At 41.7% G+C, this 20,988-nt stretch overlaps 1 protein-coding gene across 3 annotated transcripts; it reads right to left on the bottom strand.

Annotated features, from left to right (window-relative positions):
* Positions 1 to 8,351: 8,351 nt before the first annotated feature.
* tnfrsf11b (tumor necrosis factor receptor superfamily, member 11b) lies at positions 8,352 to 11,965 on the bottom strand. 3 transcript variants are annotated; one of them, XM_026156915.1, is made up of 6 exons: positions 11,893 to 11,965; positions 11,262 to 11,691; positions 10,990 to 11,077; positions 10,267 to 10,660; positions 9,338 to 9,514; positions 8,352 to 8,938 (listed from the first exon to the last, which is right to left on the bottom strand). In XM_026156915.1, exons 2-6 carry the CDS (start codon positions 11,531 to 11,533, stop codon positions 8,601 to 8,603), a joined length of 1,269 nt encoding a protein of 422 aa, XP_026012700.1. In that variant the 5' UTR covers positions 11,534 to 11,691; positions 11,893 to 11,965; the 3' UTR covers positions 8,352 to 8,600. The 3 variants fall into 3 exon arrangements, with proteins under 3 accessions (XP_026012700.1, XP_026012699.1, XP_026012698.1); XM_026156914.1 differs by lacking the exon at positions 11,893 to 11,965 and having other exon boundaries at positions 11,262 to 11,469; positions 11,626 to 11,758; XM_026156913.1 differs by lacking the exon at positions 11,893 to 11,965 and having other exon boundaries at positions 11,262 to 11,758.
* Between the last annotated feature and the right edge of the window lie 9,023 nt (positions 11,966 to 20,988).

Here is a 20,988-nt window from a genome sequence, read left to right as displayed (position 1 = left end):
TGGAGGTGGAGGTAACTGGAGTAAGAGCCTACAGCCATCTGTAAACCACAGTGGTGGGGGTTTGCATTTCAGCCAACGGGGTTAGAAATCTTGTCAAAACTGATGCCATTTGATTGTCAGTGGTTTCATTTTACAGCAGAGCGATCATCCCGGATCCACTTTCAGTTCAGTAGAAACATACCTGGACACTATCACTATCACTTTCCCAGAGCTGACAGAACATGGAAGGAAAGGCATCGAATGAAGGGCTTTATGACAGCTTCAGCAGTGTTGGCGAGGACTACGTAAAGAAATGACAGTTCAGTTGAAGAATAAAGCTGGTCGTACCAAATATTGATGTTCCAACTTGTTAGAACTGTTGAAGCTCTGTTTCTGTTTTATGTATTAGATGTCCACGTGTGTTTGCACGTTCCAGTAAATTGTTTCTCCTATTTCCCATTTTTCTAACAATATACAGATGTAACATCACCATTTTGGGTTTTTTTTCTTTCCACTCAGTCTGAATCTAGGTATAAAAATCTGGGATTCCCAAGTCCTCTGGGAAATAACTGCATATTCATTTGGAGGAAAAATAAGGAAACTAACTATTCATGTGGCCTGTTGCTGTTTTGTTGTGTTTCAGAATATCTTGTGATAAACATCCAGGGTATATTCCACCTCTTGGTATATTTCCATGTTATGTGTCTCAAAACAAAAGTATTACTTTGGACTATAAAGAGCTATAATTATAGACATGCCAGGTATTGTTTCAGAAGCAGCTACTGTATTTACAAGAAGTAATCACTCAACATTTTCAGCTTGTGGATATTTAATGAGTGGACAGAGGTATGCCTGAGTAGGAAGATGAAGGAAACAGCCAGACCCAACATGCATTGGGTTTAATATGGAGAGCAAGCGTAAACTAGTCAGGATGAGAGGATTTCTTCTTCAGCTTAGTGGTTGAGCTGCTGGATTAAATAAATATTTGAAATACTTAGATCAGGGGTGTCGAACTCCAGTCTCGAGGGCCAGTGTCCTGCAGGTTTTAGACCTCACCCTGGGGCAACACGCCTGAATCAAATGATTAGTTCGTTACCAGGCCTCTGGAGAACTTCAAGACATGTTGAGGAGGTAATTTAGACATTTAAATCAGCTGTGTTGCATCAAGGACACATCTAAAACCTGCAGGACACCGGCCTTTGAGGCCTGGAGTTTAATGTTGACACATTAAGAGTGTATCTTGTGTTATTAGACAGTTTTAAGTGAAGATGAGACAGGAAAGCATGGAAGACCTGCAGCAAGGGACCATGGGTCAGAACCAAACCGAGGCTGCTGCGGCACCATCGCCCATGTTGTTGGAGATAACCAAACATGCTGCTTGGTAATGAGACATGTTTAAATCACTGACTGTAGCTTTGAATTCCCCTGTTGGAGTTTTATTAAAACTTTTGATTCTGCACCTTTTACTGTAAACGCTTCTGTTTTTAGTTTTCTGCAAAATAAAAAAAGCATGTGTATTTTTATCATGGACACAGTGCTGCTTTTATGCAGCCTGAAGAAGGCTGTCACCTGATGATGTACCATAACCAACGCCTTTTTAAAGGATGGTTGGAGACGTATCATGTAACCTCTCACCCAGCTAAGAGAGGTTCAGTAAAAGATCTCCACCCACACTTCAAACTAAGGTTGGAATGTTCATCCGGTTTCCCCACATAGGTGGAGCTCTTAAGCTAATGTCAAGAATAGCTGGTAAAGCAGCTCATTTAAAACAATTCCAGTAACGGTAACATTTTCCTTCATACCAAAAGGCAGCTGATGTGTAGATTTACAAGAATAACCTGCAGCAGCACTTTGTTCACAAGGCAACATCAGAAATGTAATTTACAATTTGGAAGTAAAAAACTACTCTTAATGGTTATCCAGTGCTAAACGTTGATTTATACATCTGTACATATACACCACATAGTTAATCAGGCTTATGGGCATATTCTTAAGAACAAACACAACAGACTGGAGAGTTTATCTCAGCCATGCTGCTGAATGCTTAGCATCGTAGCATCATCTGCTACAGAGCGACAGCACGCTGCCTGTTCAGCACTGAACTGAGCAGCACCAAGGCAGAGACGCTCTCGATGTGTAGAAAAAATCCAAATAGAGGTGTTGCTCTGCATTTTTGCTAAATAAATAAAATAATAAGACAGAGCCACTTTTGCAGTTTCAGACAAAAATAATCAGACGACACTAATGACCCGTTAATAACAGCTTTTGGAGCCTTGCTCTCATGTGATGATAAATCGCACACAGTCGAGAGTGGAAACACTCAGTAAGCTTCTGTAAGCTTCTGTAAGCTTCTGTAAGCTAAAATGTTTCTACAAGCTGGCCCGAGTCCATCGTTCCAGTTAAGGACGTGAGGCTGTTTTTCTGAAGAAAGACTGGTCGCCGTGAACGCTGATAACAGCAGCATTCACAGGAACTAAAGTTTTAACGGGGAGAACGCCATAAAGGAAGTCATACTGCTGCGTGCCTCGAGTTGTGTGAGCCCATTCTCTGGCTTTGCTCCCAGGGCCTGGACACAGCAGGCTTTACAGGAGAATTTCAGGTCAGGGGCCAAGAAGAGTCAACTAACTAAGAGTCAGCTGAGGCTACAAGACAACGTCAGAAAGCACACAACTAACAACAGTGTTTAAAAAATAGTCAGCTGACATCCAGGAGAAATTCTTGTGATTTCTTGTGCCCCATCGACAGCTTCAGCTCTTGTCTAAATGACAAGTTACTCAATTCAGGTTTTTTTTTTTAATCAATATGTAAATAAGGACCAAATAAAATCCATGAATAAATTCAAAGATCCTGGCATAAATTTGCAACCATACGTCAGTGTTTCCTCAGGCTTTACAGTAAAGTCGTGGTTAGTGATATTCATTAGGTGTTTTGCTGGTTTCATGGTTAGATTTTGTGTTCACAGCTTATTATTAAAGGAGGGATGAACTGATGGAATTCAGGTGATTCAGTTTGTTCGGGTCTGTTGATTATTGTAAGGCTTCAGCCTGAAGTTCCTGACTGGAAGCATAAGATAAACTGATTATTAAAACAGCAGAAAGTGCTTTGTCACTATGAAACCAGCCAATGACTGAGCTTCCTTGTTGGAAGTGTGACAGTGTAGAGACAGTTCTCATCAGGAAGCAACACATTACAGCAGTGAAGCTGTCCCTGGTTTCCCCCGTGGATTTCCTTATACAAGCAGGCAAACCCTTTCCCATGAAAGAAGCAGTCCTGTCTGTTTGTTTTTAACAGACCTTGTGAAATGCAAAACTTTTCCAATTACCACACAGTGTCTACGAAAACAGGCGTTTTTAAGAGTTGTCCACACTTTCTTTATTTGCATTGTTTATCGTGACTGTCCAGAACGTTCTTTCTTCATACCGTGTTTGTTATTCAGCACTACAGGAATTAGTGACAATGAAAACCTTGCATTTGTATGCTGTGTGCGCTGACTGAAAATTAGAAATGGAATAAGGATGTGGAAATTTCTGTCAGCTAGTTCCAAGTTTACTTTTATTAGCCATCTTGCACCATCAAATACCTTTTAAAGTGGTTAATTTCACTGAAAGCATGTCCACTAATTTGTTTCTCCAGTGTTGTTACCAAAGGAAACACAAAGCGAAACAGATGTGGCCACAGTGGTAAAAGGTGAGATTCTAGAGATTAAGATAAAATAAGATTAAACTTTATTAATCCCTCGGGTGGGTTCCTCTGGGAAATTCGGTTTCCAAAAAAGCACAGCACCGACAGAAGTTACAGAATATTATATACACACACACACATATATAAATACAGAGACATATATAAATAAAATATACAAAGGGGATAAATAGGAATAAAAAATAAAAATAAAAATACAAGTGAAATTGCACCTTTCGAGTATGGAGTCTATTGCACCGTTGACTATTAACAAAAGTATTGCACAGTGAGGTGAAGAGGCACTACAGCTTAGTTGTTCCCCCTCCTTTGTCCTCCTGTCTCCCCTCCCTCTCCCCTCCAGAGAGGAGTTAAACAGTCTGATGGCGTGTGGGACAAAGGAGTTTTTAAGTCTTTTAAAAAAAAGTATTTAAAAGTTTTTATTTCAACAACTATGCCAAACTTAAGCTGGACTGTATTTGTTTTGGTAAAAGAAAAATATATTAAAAACAAGATAAAGCAAAGACAAAAGAAGTGCTGAGCATTGTGTCTGGATTCAGTGAAAAATGTTCCCATTTTGTTGCTTGTTGTTTCACAATTGATGTGAGATTTTATCAGACGTGTGCGCGTCTGTTTTGTTTTTTAATGACTTGAGCATATGAGGAACTCAAGTGTCAGTTTTTACTCTTCAGTGGAATAAAAATGACATTTATTATGTCATTACACAGTGAAAGGTCTCCAGGAAGTGATAAGAAGGAATAACACAGTAGTAAATGTTTCCTAGAAGCTCACATGAGCTGTACACTTTGATCTTTAAAAGTCGGAAGTACATGTTTGCTTTGGAAACGTGTCGTGACATGTAGGAAACCAGGAGGCCTCTGAGAGCACCAACTTTACTCAGAGCATTGTTCCACATCATTTGACCTGGAAGAAGACGTCAGAATCCTAAAGTAACGTTATATTTAAAATCCCTATATATCATTCCTAATATGCTTACATCAATGCAAACAATAGCTCTTCTATTGGCCTTGAAGGAGAGGTGCTTTCTATACGCTGACAATACCCACCATGCTTTTTCTCATTTTTTTCAGTGGATAAGTCATTAAGTTGACCCTGAAGACTTTGGGGCCTGTCAGCCACACTCGAATGGATTGTTACCATGACCCCACTCTGCACCCCTACAAAGATTTTATCAGCATCCCCTCGAAACTTTTCGAGCTACATGCTTACAGACAGAATGTGCGCAAAAATGGACCCTCCTTGGCGAAGGTAAAAACATTCTTGGCTTTATATATCTCCTTCTCCAAAGTTACGCCAACACCGATTCAACACTCACTTTGTGTCCGTCAGTCAAGTGTCCGTTCCATCTTACTGTGACATTGTGGGCCAGAAGAATTTCCCTCGAGGCTCATTACTGTAACCAATAACCTTTCAATGGGACGAGGAAAAAAAAACATTTATGGGAATCTTCTTGTCCCGATTACTCATAGGGTTGAGCACCGCATTCTGCTGTTTTGGTCATGCAACACAGAGTCAAGGTTAGTGAACGTGATGCACCTGCAACAGAATTGCAAACGTGCTTTCCTGGTATTTGCAAGGTCACGACACAAAGTAACTGAGGACATCAAAGACAAACAAGAGTGCTATTAAAGCCTCTCCAGTAGTATTGTAGATAATAAATTTAATCTCAGATAAGTCTCGAAACACATGGACAATTATGTGAAGATAAATTACAATATTGGTCTTCCTGCCAGGAACATATTTGAATTTTTTTACTGGCACAATTATTATTCACCCAAAAGGACTTCCTTCATTATGTTTCTTTGACGGGGGAATTCAACCGAGGAGTTTTGGCTCCAGCTCGCGGTGCAATATAAGCTAACAACAGTAAGGAGAAAAGAAATAACTACAAATCACACTTCAGAGTTACTGGAAGAATAAAGCATGCTGGTTCAATCAGTTTTATAGTTGCAGTTCTCCAGTCAGAGATTGATCTCTCTACACCACAGGTGTCGAACTCCAGGCCTCGAGGGCCAGTATCCTGCAGGTTTTAGACGTGTCCTTGATCCAACACAGCTGATTTAAATGACTAAATTACCTCTTCAACATGTCTTGAAGTTCTCCAGAAGCCTGCAGGACACCGGCCCTCGAGGCCTGGAGTTCGACACCCCTGCTCTACACCAACCACCTCCTTTGGCACTACTTGCACTCCTTTGCTCCTTCACACAGGGCTCTGTCATAATCTGAACCTTTTAGCCACTGGAGCTTTTATCTCAGCAAACACAGACATGCACAGACACAGGCTATGGAGCTCACCGGCTTTCATGCTTTACCATATCACTTGCTAACGGAGAACCCATTCTGCAGTGACCCAAAATAATCTGAACAGCAGTACACGCAGTCACTGTGGCTGACCAAACGTAAGCATGCATGTTATTTAACCACAGTGTGTGTGTTTGGATTAGTGGAGAAATCTCATGAGTGGAATTCAAGCTTCTGTTGTGATCCATGACTAAAAAACCTCCAGTGAGCATGAGTGGACTCTTATGATGGACATGCTGTGACACACTTGTGCTGGGCCCCTGGGTGGCAGTTTTTAGTGTTTAACTGCTGTAAACCTGTCAGAAAAAAGGAAGCTGGAAGCAGAAATGGGAAGTACATTTAAAGGTCACAAGAGAATGTTACTGGCTGACAAACATGTGACACTGGCTGACCAATAATGCATGTGTATCCTCCTGTGGGTTGCAATACTCTGTAATGAAGCTCAGACCATCTGATGACATCCCCGTCTTTGCTATGGTTTGGAGACTTGGAGGGCTTTTCCAGTCACTTATCTTAATTGTAATGAGGTAGTGTGCAGCAACGCTCCGCGGCCCTCTGTGAAAATGTAATTTCCCCCTAAACCCTAATAACTGGTTGTGCCACCCCATACGGAAAAGAAATAGTAAAAACTTATGTGATTACTCATGAAAGTGGCCACTTTCTCATTACTTTCATACATTGTTTTAGTAAGTATCAGAAACATACAAGTTTCATTATATAATTTTCAAATCAAATCAAATCACTTTTTATTGTCACATCACATGTGCAGGCACACTGGCACAGCACATGCGAGTGAAATTCTTGTGTGCGAGCCCCACAAGCAACAGAGATGTGTAATTTTTCAACGGATCTTATATCTGTTTTCACACTTATATGCTTTTCATACAAGTTTCACACAAGACAGATACAAACTTTATAAGATTTATATATATATCTTTTCCATATGGGACACTGGGCAGCAAGAGTTGCAATCAAGTGTCTGTAATAACTGTCAGGGAGTCTTTATTCTATTTGGGGGGATTTTGGCAAACTCTTTTTTGCAGACTGAATATCCCATTCAAGGTTATTCCAAAGTAGCCCGATCGGATTAACATCTAAAACCTCTTTTGCTTTTGAAAGCTTTCACAGGCAGGCTTGCTGGTGTGTTTTGCCTCACTGTCCTGTCACATAACACAACTGTGTTTGAGCTTCAGGCCACAAACTGATGGACGGACAGTCTGCTTCAGAATTTTCTGGAAGAATTGAACTTTTCCCGTCCTCTTCCTTTTGTTTGAATCATGAATTCTAACCTAAACTGAGACGAGTGAGGGCTCCAGTTCTCCAGCCTTCTCCCAACTTTAGATAAACAAAGTGTGGAGCGGACAGGAAAGTGGGGGCAGAGAGAGACGTGACAAAGGGCCGTGGGGCAGACTCAACCCCGGGCCGACCGCTGTGAGTTGTATGACATGTGGTCGCCTGAGCTAAACTGGCACCCAACTCGGTTACATTTTTAATAATAATGATAATAATAATAATAATAATAATAATAATAATAATAATAATGGATTGGATTTATATAGCGCTTTTCAAGGCACCCAAAGCGCTTTACAATACCACTATTCATTCACTCTCACATTCACACACTGGTTAAGTGACACTTTCACTTTTTTTTGGCATAACTGGCACTGTAGATGGATCTGTAAACTTTGAAGGGGTGGGGGTCAGTTTTTCTTCTTACAGTCTCTGAAGCCAGGCTTGCAACAAAAATGACTCTCGGTACTAGAGAGACCTTGAACACTAACTAAACAAATAAATTGCCACTTTTTATGTTTGATATATTAATTTTATTTTGCATTACACAAAGCTTCAGGTAGACTAGCATAGCCAAAAGAGCTCAAAATAAACTGAACTCATTGTTTACATATAAAAATAAAGATGGCTAACAGGCTACACCATCTTCTCTTTCTACTCGTCTCGGGCTTATAAATAGCAAAATAAATTACAAAGTTCACACATCGAGCTGTTACACATTGTTAAAGGTTTAAAAGCCTTGAAATGAGCAGAACCGTTGCAACAAAGAAAGAGGTAGGTCAATTTTTTCTCCTGTAAAGGTTAATACCAGCATTTCTTTATTAAGTCTGGAGCATATTTCTGTTTTCACTTCCAGAAATAAAAATGGGTGTTTTTAAATTCAGTGCTTGTTAGTTTAGAAACACAGGTGAAACATTGTCACTTTGCTGGGAACCTATAAAGTGATAACTGACACAAGTAGATCCTAGAAGTAGCAGATAAGTCATCAATGTACTATTAGCAGCACATCATTGACAAAGGATTTAAAAAAAATGTAACATTTTGTAACTAAAGTGAGGTTTTTTTTTTTTTTTTTTTTTTTTTTTTTTAAATTGGCCCCAAAAAAAAAAAGAAAAAAGAAAAAAAAGAATGACAAAACAATCTTAATGTTCAAATGAAACCAATGTTTATGGTAACAAAAAAGTGCCAAAGCCTGTCTTCAGTGCATTTAAACTAACGAAGCAACTTTCTAATACAAAAAGATTTTAAAACGAACAATACACAAGGAAAATTCTTTGGTGCCTGTGCATGATATATATATATATATTTATTTATTTTTTTCTCTTAATCTCAACCTACTTTGGCACATTAACCATCTCCACCTCATTCCCTCTACACTCAGTTTTCAGCTGACTGTCAACTCTTTTCAGCTTTTGGTCTAACCTCTCACCAGCGCCGCTTGCTCCAGCGTTCGTCAGTACTGATGGAAGCTTCCGAATCTCCTCTGCTGTCGCAGATGCTATCCAGGCGTTGAGCCGTTGGTGAAGCTCTGAGGAGTTCAGCTCTGTGTTTCTTCCCTGTCTCTTCCCATCCTGAGATGGGAGCTTGTGCACAATTCGACGCAGCCGCTTGATATTTATGTTATGGTGCACAAAAAAAGCTGGGAGGATTTCTCTGAGGTAGTCGGCACCATCTGCAAAAAGTACAGACAATCAGTAGCTGATAAAGAAATGGAGCAATGCTCTGACAGCAAGATGGTAACAAGGCATTCAGATAAAACTGATAATAAGCCATCAGATATTCTTAGACTAATGCAAAGTTATGGTTATAGGTGATTTCCACACCTTGAGATATGAAAATGAAACCGTTTATTGTATTTACTGGAACTGTTCCAGGTGGAAGGAAGAAGCTGTTTGAACACAGTTGTTTTACTCCCTCTGATAACCAAAAGCCAAGTCTGTGATCACTCGCTAAGAGCTGACATAAACACCCGTAAAATCATCGTCATTTTCAGATTTTCTTCCTTTCTGTTTCTTTTCAGATTTAATAAATTCGTATGCATCCTTTTGCCTTTTTAAACTGCTCATCTCACCTTTGAGATCTGCGCAGTTTGCACATACATTATTGTGCCAGGAGGAGCCCCTCAGTGCCAACTGCAGTCCTGCACCACTGCAGCTCTTGTGCTCTGTGCAGTTGTGATGAGCAGAGGAAACCTCTGAGAAGGTGCCGTCAGAGCAAGTCTGGCACACGGTGTCCTCATCAGGTGTACCTGGAAAAGGTAATGAGTACTTTGATGAAGACACCTGAGATCAGTCGTGTAACAAATGGAATATTATTTGGGATAGGTTAACAATTAACATACTAATCGAAAGGAATAAAACCAAACCCTTTTGAACTAAGTGAAATCGCCCTCGGCTCAATGTGCTAAAAATGCAGTAGGTGTAACAGTGGTCCTGCTAAGACTCTGTGTCGCTGTACCCTGAATGAATACATGTAGTTGCAGTCTTTTCCCCTGTGTGGAAGCAAACTACAGTCTTGAAACTCAAACTGAGACTGTGCACTTGCTTCAGTCCAATGCTGACAAAAAAGCAACACCTACAGCTTCCTAAAGCAATCCTGCTCTTTGTTGCTGTGTTGGCTTTTCAGTAGAAAAACCAAAAGCTGTAAGATGGCCAAGACAACTGTTGCAGGCAAAATTTAAATTGCACAGAATGTTTGCAGTGTGGGAAGAATGACAGTGTCATAAAGACTGTCAGTTTGTATTTGCTTAGTGTTCTGAAGATGTCATCTGTGCCAAAGAAACAGCGTCATTGTTGTAATATATAAATAGGCACATAATTCAGGAAGCAGGCTATTTTGAGTTGTTGTTGCCCTTTTATACAGCAGAGCGGCAGCAATTTCGATGCGTCATAGGAGGAAACCTAACAGCACTGCTATGACACCTCAAAATACGTGCTGCAGAAAACACATTTCCCTATGATGAAAAGCTCTGAGCTCATGCAGCAGCTCTGCGCACTCTACCTTTGGCCCGCACTCCTTGTCCGGGTGGACACGCGCTGTGTGGGAGGCACATGTCGTACTGCGTCTTGTAGTAGTACCCCGGTTTGCACTGGCACTGGCAGTCACTGTCCGCTGTGCACGGGGTCTTCACCACCTGATTGTGACTGCAGACTCCGCAGCGCAGGCACCTCCCGATGTGGTTCCACACCTCAGTGAAGGAGCCGTGCGGACAATTTGCGCAGTCGCTCTTCCTCTCGGACGAGCACTGAGATCGCAGGTATGTCCCAGGGGGACAGCGGTCACAGCTCACCGGCGACCCGGTGATGGGGTCTCTGCTTTCAAAGGTCATGGCCACGCTGTCGACTCGAACGACGTGCAGTGAGAGCAGCACCACCGGGAGCACCGATAACGTCATCTGGAAAGAAACGAGAAAAGTACCAACGGTGAGTGCAAGGAAACATCAAAGTCCGGCAAAATCCAAGAAGGAAATAAGAAAATAACTTCAAGGAAAACAGAAGCGTCCGACAGACACGTGGAACAGATGAATCTCTCTCTTATTGGCTACTCTTAGAAGTAGTCAAAATAAATGAAAACTGTAGGTCTCCATGCTAAAAACGTCTACCTCACATTTTTACCAAACTCAAACAAAAATCTTTACTAAACGAATAAATGCGTCCACGCGAGCTTGTTCTACAATGACTAGCGTGAGGAGGGAATCCCTCAGACGCTGACGACGTCACCTACCATTGCAAACAGCTGGGGTGTGTGCGCTGCAGCAGGATTCATCTCTGTCAGGAGGATTGGCTTCGGCTTCCTCTCCTCGCTATTTAAGCTATGACGCCCCCGTAAAAAAATCAATACACAACTTTAGGATGCGTCATCATCACTGCATGACTCCAGCTAATTTGTATTTTAAAAAAGGCTTGTATTTATCCCCAGTTTAATTACTTCTTACAGCCTACATTTAAATTTTTTTATATCATCATACAGGTTTGGGATGTCTGTATAAACACTACCTATCCATCCTGCGGGATGCTGCATTGACTGGACTCCCACCAGAATGAAGAACCTTTAAATAAAATAAAGCTGCTCCTCGGATTTTCTTTATTTCTTCTTCTTCTTTTTTACTGTTCAGTTGTTTTTCTCTCTCTTTCCGGTTGGTGTTGGGTAACACTGAGCCCACGGTGCGGTTTGACAGGTGCTTTGATGTGGTAGATCCTGAAACTGTGGTGCGATGAGTTAACCCCACATGATGTTTTGGCTTTGCTAAGTAATGATGATACATCATGCGTTGAAACGATACTAGGGAAGCAGTCCAAGCTGCCGGGTATAAAAGTGGGTTTAAATAAAAATTACAAGCTGGGTGGTGGGAACACTCACTGTGGTGTCTGTGGAGGGGCTGAACCCTGTCCCAGCTGCTGTAGGGCGGGGAGCACCTTGGATACGCTAACACAGAAAGACAAATAACTATCCAAACCCACATGAACACCTATGGATAATTCAGAATTACCAATTAAGCTAACCCCACTAATTGCTTGTCTTGGACTGAAAACCCACGCAGACACAGGGAATACATGCAAACACCCTTCCTCCAAAAAAAAAAAAAAAAACTGTTCTCCCTCAGTATTTGAAAATATTCCAACTCACAGCAGTCATTAACAAGGCCACAAATTCTTTCCTTGAAAATGTTCAAAGTGTCTTTAAAATCTAATCCAAGAGTGCGGTTGCTGCTGAGACTAGTTATCAGACTGCTCGGGGAAACACGAGGCAGATTTTACACCTTCACATCGCTCTTTACTTTGATCTCATCTCCTGCAGTAAGACTGACTTTCACCACAGAACACTGATTGTTCTGAAGGCAGGACTGTGATGCAGTTTTCTGCCTCGCCACTAGAGGGCGCGGCCGTTTTGTGAGTAATGTTTGACTGGGATGGAAAATGGTGTTCATGAAGGCAGTGTGAATCACAAGTTATGCTCGGGAGCAGTTTATGTGGGTTCAATGAGAGTGTGCGTCCATAAGACTGGTGAGTTACAGGATATTTCTTGTGTAAGAAGGATAGCCTGTATGTTTCTTGCTCTGGACGTCCTCTGTTTGTACATTTTCTATAAGCTAAGTTATCGCTAAGCTAAGCGGGCTAAGCTAAGCTAAGTTCGCCTAGGCCAAACTGAGTTCAGTTTGAGTTGGGGATTTGTTATGTGTATTTGCCTTCTTTAGTTGGCATCATAAGTGAGTGGGGCACAAGAGTTAAGTGATGGGAAGATGTTTATTTTCTTTGTTGTCAAATATGGTTCAGACTATAAGTAAAAGCCGCCAGCTTAGTATTAGGGCCTATAAGACAAGTATGTGGCTGTAATATGTTATATGGTGATTATTGTTGTCTATAATTTGATTGTAATTTGTGTTCTATTTTCCATTCTGTTTGTAGAACCACACACACACACACACACACATACCCACACCCACGCTAAATCTGCCATTAAAGAGCTGAACGATCATCCCCTGTCCTCGTTAATTCCTGGAGGGTCATAGTGGCACTTGACCTGTGCACACCCTGCGATCACCACCGTAGAACTGAACCTCATATCAGAAATCATCATAACACTGATCCTGTTGCTGTTCGTTTTTTTTTTTTGTGAGTGATGACACCTTGTGGACTAAAGATGCTCTGTTTTACATCTTGCTCCTAAAGATATGAATCGTTTGATCTTTAATTAAAACCACGAATAAGTAGAGACTTTTTCAGATGTCTCGATTCACTGGAATGTGAGAGACCTGAGATCATGCTGATACTTACATACATTCCAGTGTGTGTATATAAAAGTGACTTAATGAAACTAGAGATAGCACAGACCAGTTTTTATTTGTTTATTAACTAACAGAGAATGTGGTCGAACTGGAGTCTTGATGACTAAGAGAGGCTGGCGGGTTTAGTTAAGCTGCACACCTGTCTAGATTTGTAAAAGTAAAAGTCAAATCTCAGCGATTTACAAATAAAAAAACCTCATAAATATTGAGTTTTACATCCGAGGCCTTGGGACATCCTCCACACTATGTGCTTGAACATATAAAAGTGATGAGCGTGTCTTTCATTGAATTTTGAGTGTTTTAGTCAACTTTGTTACATCTGTGGTGTTCCCGGTCAAACGTGAATGAACGGGAGTCCCGCCCTTTGGCCTCTGGCCCCCTGGAGGCCTACTGAATGACCCACTGAGCTGAATTTGGTGGTGAAGAATGTTTCTTGTGATCATTTAAGAGCTGTTAAAACTAACTGTTTAATTGTGACCAGAACACTAAAGTAAGGCAGGTGAGGGTGAACACAACAGGAGGGTAAATATAGTCGTACGTAGGTCAATAATAAATTAAACACATTATGACAATAGATCTCTTAATAAGGAAAAACATGAAATCAAAATGAATGCAATAATATGAATTCTATGTTTAAATAATCTTGCATGTGCCACACTTAGAGAGACTGACAGTCATTTCTGAATAATCGCACCAACAGTTGTCACCTTCTCACCAAGCTTCGTGCAGATGGTCTTGTTGGCCCTTCCAGCTGTGTGCAGCTGTATAATGTTGTCCCTGATGTAACTGATGGACTGCAGTATGTGAGCCACATGGACACACAGCCATTCTGGAGGGGATCAAATAAATCGTTCAATCACTGACATGCAAATCAGTTTATAATTTTCATGTAATGTGTTTTTTTTTCTCTGAAATAAAGAATTTGGGGCTGTTTTTCACACTGAGCGGCCGGTGGATGGGGCCATGTACTGTAAAACCCACAGTAACGCTGTGAGGCACCTTGGAGTCAGTTTTGACCAGGACATGTCCTTCAACGCACATATTAAACAAATATGTAAGACTGCTTTCTTCCATTTGTGCAACATCTCTAAAGTTAGAAATATCCTGTCTCAGAGTCATGCTGAAAAACTAGTTCATGCATTTATTACTTCCAGGCAGGACGACTGTAATTCATTATTATCAGGAAGTCCTAAAAACTCCCTGAAAATCCTTCAGCTGATCCAAAATGCTGCAGCAAGAGTCCTGACAGGTAGCAGATTTCTCCTGTTTTGGCTTCCCTTCATTCAAAATCCTGCCCCTCACATACAAGGTCTTAAATAATCAGGCCCCACCTTATCTTAATGACCTTGTAGTACCATATCACCCTATTAGAGCACTTCGCTCTCGCTCTGCAGGCCTACTTGTTGTTCCTAGAGTATTTAAAAGTAGAATGGGAGGCAGAGCCTTCAGTTTTCAGGCCCCTCTTCTGTGGAACCAGCTTCCAGTTTGGATTCAGGAGACAGACACTATCTCTACTTTCAAGATTAGGCTTCAAACTTTCCTTTTTGCTAAAGCATATAGTTAGGGCTGGACCAGGTGACCCTGAATCCTCCCTTAGTTATGCTGCAATAGACGTAGGCTGCCGGGGATTCCCATGATGCATTGAGTTTTTCCTTTCCAGTCACCTTTCTCACTCACTATGTATTAACAGACCTCTCTGCATTGAATCATATCTGTTATTAACCTCTGTCTCTCTTCCACAGCATGTCTTTTATCCTGTCTTCCTTCTCTCACCCCAACCGGTCGCAGCAGATGGCCCCGCCCCTCCCTGAGCCTGGTTCTGCCGGAGGTTTCTTCCTGTTAAAAGGGAGTTTTTCCTTCCCACTGTTGCCAAAGTGCTTGCTCATAGGGGGTCATATGATTGTTGGGTTTTTCTCTGTATCTATGAAGCGTCTTGAGGCGACTTTTGTTGTGATTTGGCGCTATATAAATAAAATTGAATTGAATTGGATGAGACCCTCATTCCCTCAGTCACAACAATGAAAAGAGTTTTATTTATTTTTTGGTTGATATTCTTTCTCCATTTAAAAGAAACAAAAAAAAACTTGTCCTCCAGCTAATCCGGGTGAACATCAAGACGTTCAAATCTCCCAGTTGGTGACAGTGAAAGCATTAATCACTAGTCTCTGTAACAAGACTTCAGAAACCAGTGGATGATGTCACAGGAGCTCCATTCATCTTTGTAAGTGCCAGACCTGCCTAAATGAACCACAAACCCCCCATGAGTCTTGTTTTTCTTATCCTCCTCACCAACAACTAATAATCCTGAGAAAACAGATACTTCCCCACTGAATGTTGATTTAGAAACAAATCTGTTTGTCTCCTCCACGGTTTAGCAATCCACTTCGTACAGCTGCATGCCCTCTTCTCTCTGTCACCGTCTTCGGAAAAATAAACAAATGAATTTATTCTCTGTGTTTTTGACTACGGCTTGTTCCTAAGGGAAGGATTTCCATCATAATCACTGTTTTGCGTTCACTCACTGAAGATGATTTCATGCGTTACCATAGTTGCAGCTATTTCTAACTACACCAGGGATCCTGGGCTCTGTGACAGAAAGGAGCTGTAAACTCTGACTTCCCTGAGTTTCCCATGTTAGAATTGAATCATTTCAATCAACTCACCCTGTTGAAAAAACAACCAGTGGTAGTTTCATCCTAGGAGTCATGATGGCAATGGATAAATAATGAAGAGTGGTTGTTTTTGGTCATCTTCTATTTAGTAATCCATAATTTAATGAATGAATTCATTTACATTTGAGCTCCAAACCAAACTGTTCGCCTGTAACCTGACAGGGTCAATGCAGGCTGTAGCAGGTGAAAACAAAGAGATGAGACAGAGATGACTTAATAACATGTGGTATTTAAACCTGCTAAAGGTGAGTTGTGTTATTTTGCAGGAGAAATACATTTTCAGAGGACTCAGATGCAGAAATAAACTTAAAACTAACCTAAATTAAAGCAGGAAGCCAAAGTCTACAGTATTACAAACAAAAAAGACGAGAATATTTGAAAATAGTAGATATATTAGATAACAGACATTGAAAACATGTAGTGAGATACACAAGTGTAAAACAAATCCTATTTTTTTTTTTCTAAATGACATCAGAAACAGCAGTATGCGACATTACGTGATGGCAGAGCTTCAGTTCATCCTTTGTCTTTTTTTTTTTTTTTTTTTTTTTAATAAATAGGACAGGGGGAATGAATGAGAGAAAGAGGGGGAGAGAAAGAAAGAAAACCAAAGGGGAGAAGAGACGGTGAGAAGGGGGGGGGAAGAGAGAGAAAAAAAAAAGAACTCCTGGGTCACCTGTATGGAGAAAAAAAAAACAAACAAACAAAAAAACAAACAGAGGAGACAGCAAACAACAAAGAGCAACATAATAATAGAGAAAACAAAGCACCATACCATCACAATAAACTAGCTAGTCATAGATATCAGTATTTACTAAGTAATAAACGATATTGTGCAGCACGCAAGATAGACAGCGCACAGTGTGCTTTGAAGCAGCAGCCAAGAAAGCTTTAGTCCGCGTCTGTGAATACCCATGTGTGCATACCTGTGTGGATCAGCATGCTTGCATTCCAAAGGTTTCTCCATGTAATGATCTGCTAGGGAGTGTGGGGGGGCCACAGCCCCGTCCTCCAGGGTGTGAAGCGGGTATGGAGGAGATCAAAACTCCAGACATCCAGAGGCCCCCAGAACACAAGAGACCATGGAAGACCAACAGAGGGGCAGCCGCGCCACTGTCCCAGTAAGAGCTGAGGAGAGTCCCAGATGAGGGCTCACTCAGCAGCCGCGGAGCAGAAGCCAGGGGGAGTTGCAGTGACGCGCCCGTGAGCTCCGCCGGCCCCCAGCTGTGCCTGAGTGACCGAGCCCCAGGCCGAGAGGCCGGGGGCACCCCACCTCCAAAGTCTACAGTATTACAAACAAAAAAGACGAGAATATTTGAAAATAGTAGATATATTAGATAACAGACATTGAAAACATGTAGTGAGATACACAAGTGTAAAACAAATCCTAAGTAGGAAGGTGACATACAGGAAGGGAAAATGCTAACAAAGACTGAAGAGAGCAAAAATGGAGTAATCTGAGAGAAAGGAAACACCTGGAAGACAAGAAGCAGCTGAAACAGCTAATTAAGCTGGTGACAAAGGAAATAAAGTAGAACACAGAAGACAAGAGGTTATCTAAATGATTCTGCTGGAGGTTTCTTCCTGTTGAAAAGGAGTTTCTCCTTTCCGCTGTCCCATGAGCAATGAGGCAACTCATGGGAGGATGAGTGATTGCTGCAGTTTTTCTCTATCATTATAGGATCCTTACTCTATAACCTAAGGCAAACTGATGTGACTGTTGCTGTGACAACGCCAAAAAAGGAGCTTTGGACCTGTTTCTGAATATCCCTGTAATTACTGGGGGTGTGATGTTGTATTTTGACTTTGTATAGACTCTTCGTAAGGACACTTGCATGTTGTCATGGTGTATTTAGCTAAACAGTACACTTAAAGTCTAAACTGTATGAGTGGCTTAAAGGTAATGAGATAGAAAACAGTCCTTCCTAGAAAGAAACCTAAGAAACACTACTTAGGAAAAATGATTGCAAATGTGAGACGTTGTTTATAGGCCACTGAGTCAAAAGGATTCAGTTTCAGCATTCGGTAAAAACTAATGCCTCAAGAATTAGAATAGAGTAGAAGACAATGTGATAAGCATTTTTCTCCTATATTAAATCCAGAATTAAAATTTAAATCCTGCTCCTTGCACACAAGGTCTTAAATAGTCAGGTCCCATCTTATGACCTTATACTAGCATATCACCCAAAAAGAGCGCTCTCCTACTGCTGGCTGGTGGATGCTATTTTATTCAAAAGAAGTATAGGAGGCAGTGCTCAGCTTACAGGCCCGTCTTCTCTGGAACCAGCTCCCAGTTTAAACTTGTGAGACAGACACCCAATCTACTTACAAGATTGGGCTTAAAATGTTCTTTTTTAACAAAGCTAATATTTAGAGATGGATCGAGTGACCCTGAAGTCTCCCTAATGCTGCAATACACTTAGGCTGCTAATGCTTGAGCGTTTGTCCTTCTCTCACCACCTTTCACCCACCATGTGTTTATAGCACGATCTGATATCGTCGTGTTGTTGTTGATCCTAGAACAACATAGTAAATGTTGTTCCAGGATCAACATTGCAGGTGACCAATCAGAATGTTGTGATGTCATACTTTTGCGACTTCAGGAAAAAAAGCCGTAAAACAAAAAACTGTACTTAAGCTGCGAGAAACCGCCTCTGTCTGCCGACCCTGACCCTGACCCTTTAATAAACGCTAAGCAGAATTGATATTGTCCTTGCAACATTGGAATTTCATAAATGCACGAATGGCTTGGTGCGCCAAAGAATAACATCACAACAATGTGATTGGTTACTTGCAATGTTGTTCCAGGAACAACACCAACATGACAATATCAGATCATCCATGTTTATACACCACTCTGGCTTTAATTATTAGTTATTATTAATCTCTGGCTCTCTTCCACAGCATGTCTTCAAAGGAAGTTTTAACACGAAGGGGTTTTTCCTTCCCGCTGTCGCCTTGCTCATAGTGCTTGCTCATAGTTTACCTTACAATATAGAGCGCCTTGACATAACTGCTGTTGTGATTTGACAGTATATAAAACCATATTTTCTGCACTATAAGGCGCATTTAAAATCTTTTAATTTTCTCAAAAATTGACAGTGCACTTTATAATCCGGTGCGGCTTATGTATTCATTCTGGTTGTGCTTACTGACCTCGGACCGATTTTATGTGGTACACAGCACTCAAAAATCTGTCAAAAAAATGTTTTAGTACGACTTTGGTGAGCTATGGAGCCGCACCGCTTGAGGGATTGTGGGAGCATTACGGCTGCCGTAGTCAGGAGCCTTGTGGAGTAATCTGGGTCCTAAAGACCCCAGACCCCAGATCCCAAAGTCAAATGAACACTGCGGCATCACTGAGAGCAGTTAGCAGGAAGTTAGCTCGCTAGTTTTTTATTTATTTTATTTATTTATTTAGGACAGTGCATGTCAATGAACATAAATGTAAAAAAAAAAAATTACATGAATGTAAACATGCCAGATTATAGCCAAAGGCTAATTTCCATCTATTGTCCTTAAACATAAAAAATAGACATAATAATTCATAAAAATTCATCATTCATTCATAATAAAAACTCCATCACCAAACTTACACATACACACCATTCTGTTCCCAAATAAAACATTAAAACTATACAACTCATACATGATCACACACTTGATTTGTCCATAACCAGTTTTTAACCTTTGCCTTAAACAAATTGAATGTCGAGCATTCTCTAATGGGTTGAGGAAGACTGTTCCATAGATGGCCACCCTGGACAGAAAGGACGTTCTGCCCAAATGCTGTCCGTCTGTGGGGTATAAACACGTCTCCTCGGATTGTAGCTCGAGTGGTCCTGTCTGAGCTTTCTTTATGCCTAATGAACTGCTTTAATGAACTGCTTTAATGAACTGCTTTAGTGGTGGTGGAGCAAGGGAGTGTAAGACCTTATATATTAAACACACTCTTTTAAGTTTCACTAAGTTATTGAAGTTCAGTAATTTATGTTTTTTTAACACATGACAGTGGTGGTGGGAAGTCGGTTTTTTGTCAAGTAGTTTTAAACTTCTTTTATAAATGTTTTCAATAGTTTTAAGTGTTGTTGGACATGCAAGTGACCAGGACGTCAAACAATAGTCCATATGAGAGATGATCATTGAGTAAAAATAAGTTTTTGCAACATTCATATTTAAATTATTACGTATATGATTAAAATTTAGATTAGGAAGATCTCAGCCTGGGTGTTTATTGTCTTATGTAGTCTGGAAGATGAGTGGATGGTGGGGTGGGTGCAGTTTTCTCTGTGGTGGGGTTGGGTGGACTGTCCCGGGCTCTGTGGGGCCGGGAGGCGCTGCTGCACTGGGCCCCGGTCTGGATGGGCTTGGGCCCCCTTTCCCTGGCGGGTCGTGGAGTATGGGGGTGCCTACTGGGGTCAGCGGGGGAGCTGGCCCCAGGGAGGTGTCACTTGCCCCTCCCTTCCTTCCCTCCCCATCTCCAGCTGCCTCCCTCTTCCCGCTCCACCACAACCACCCACACATGCAGGACCTTGGAGTAGGGGTATGTCACCAGGGTGCAGAGGAGGCCACCCCCCCCCCCCCCCCCTGTCCCCTTCTGGCTGCCTCTGCCTCAATTTTATCCCACAACTTAGACATTCACATTACTCACACTCTCATTACACATACATATAGGATCTTGGGGGTGGGCACAATCACGGAATCCAAAGTACCATCAGGGTGTACACCCCACCCCTGGCGTCGTTGCCCACCTCTCAAGGTTAAATACACGTAGACATTGAGGGCTAGCAGGAGGGGCTATGCGCTTACCTGCTGCTCTCTGGCAGGTAGCTCCAAGCCCTCCTGGGTTTTAATTGCACCTTAGAACACACATGCATCAACACTACAATGAGCGGGTGGAGGGAGGTTTGGAGTCTTCTCTCACCCCCATTCTCTGCGACCTGCTGGAGCGGGGGGGCTAGGAGGAGGAGTTTGCCGTCCGACTGCGGTCTGGAGTGTGGGGCCTCCCTGCTGCTGCGGAGTCGGGGTGGTCTGCCTCCCCCCACCGCAGGGAAAAGGGTAACACCACCTGGGTCTGGGTGCAGTTCCCCCCTCCAGGGGCAAGGGTACCTAGACCCGGTTTGTAGAGTACGCTTGGGGGAGTGTGATTGTGTGTACAGCGTCTCTTTATGTCTGTCTCCATGTTGGTTGAGTGTGGAGTAAGTGCATATGAGAGCATGAGGGTGGGAATGGATGTTTGTATCTGTGTGTGCCTGTATGTCTGTG

The sequence above is a fragment of the Astatotilapia calliptera genome, chromosome 22 (genome assembly GCF_900246225.1).
Source record: "Astatotilapia calliptera chromosome 22, fAstCal1.2, whole genome shotgun sequence".
NCBI classification, from domain to species: domain Eukaryota; kingdom Metazoa; phylum Chordata; class Actinopteri; order Cichliformes; family Cichlidae; genus Astatotilapia; species Astatotilapia calliptera.
This window is presented reverse-complemented; position numbering and strand designations above follow the sequence as displayed.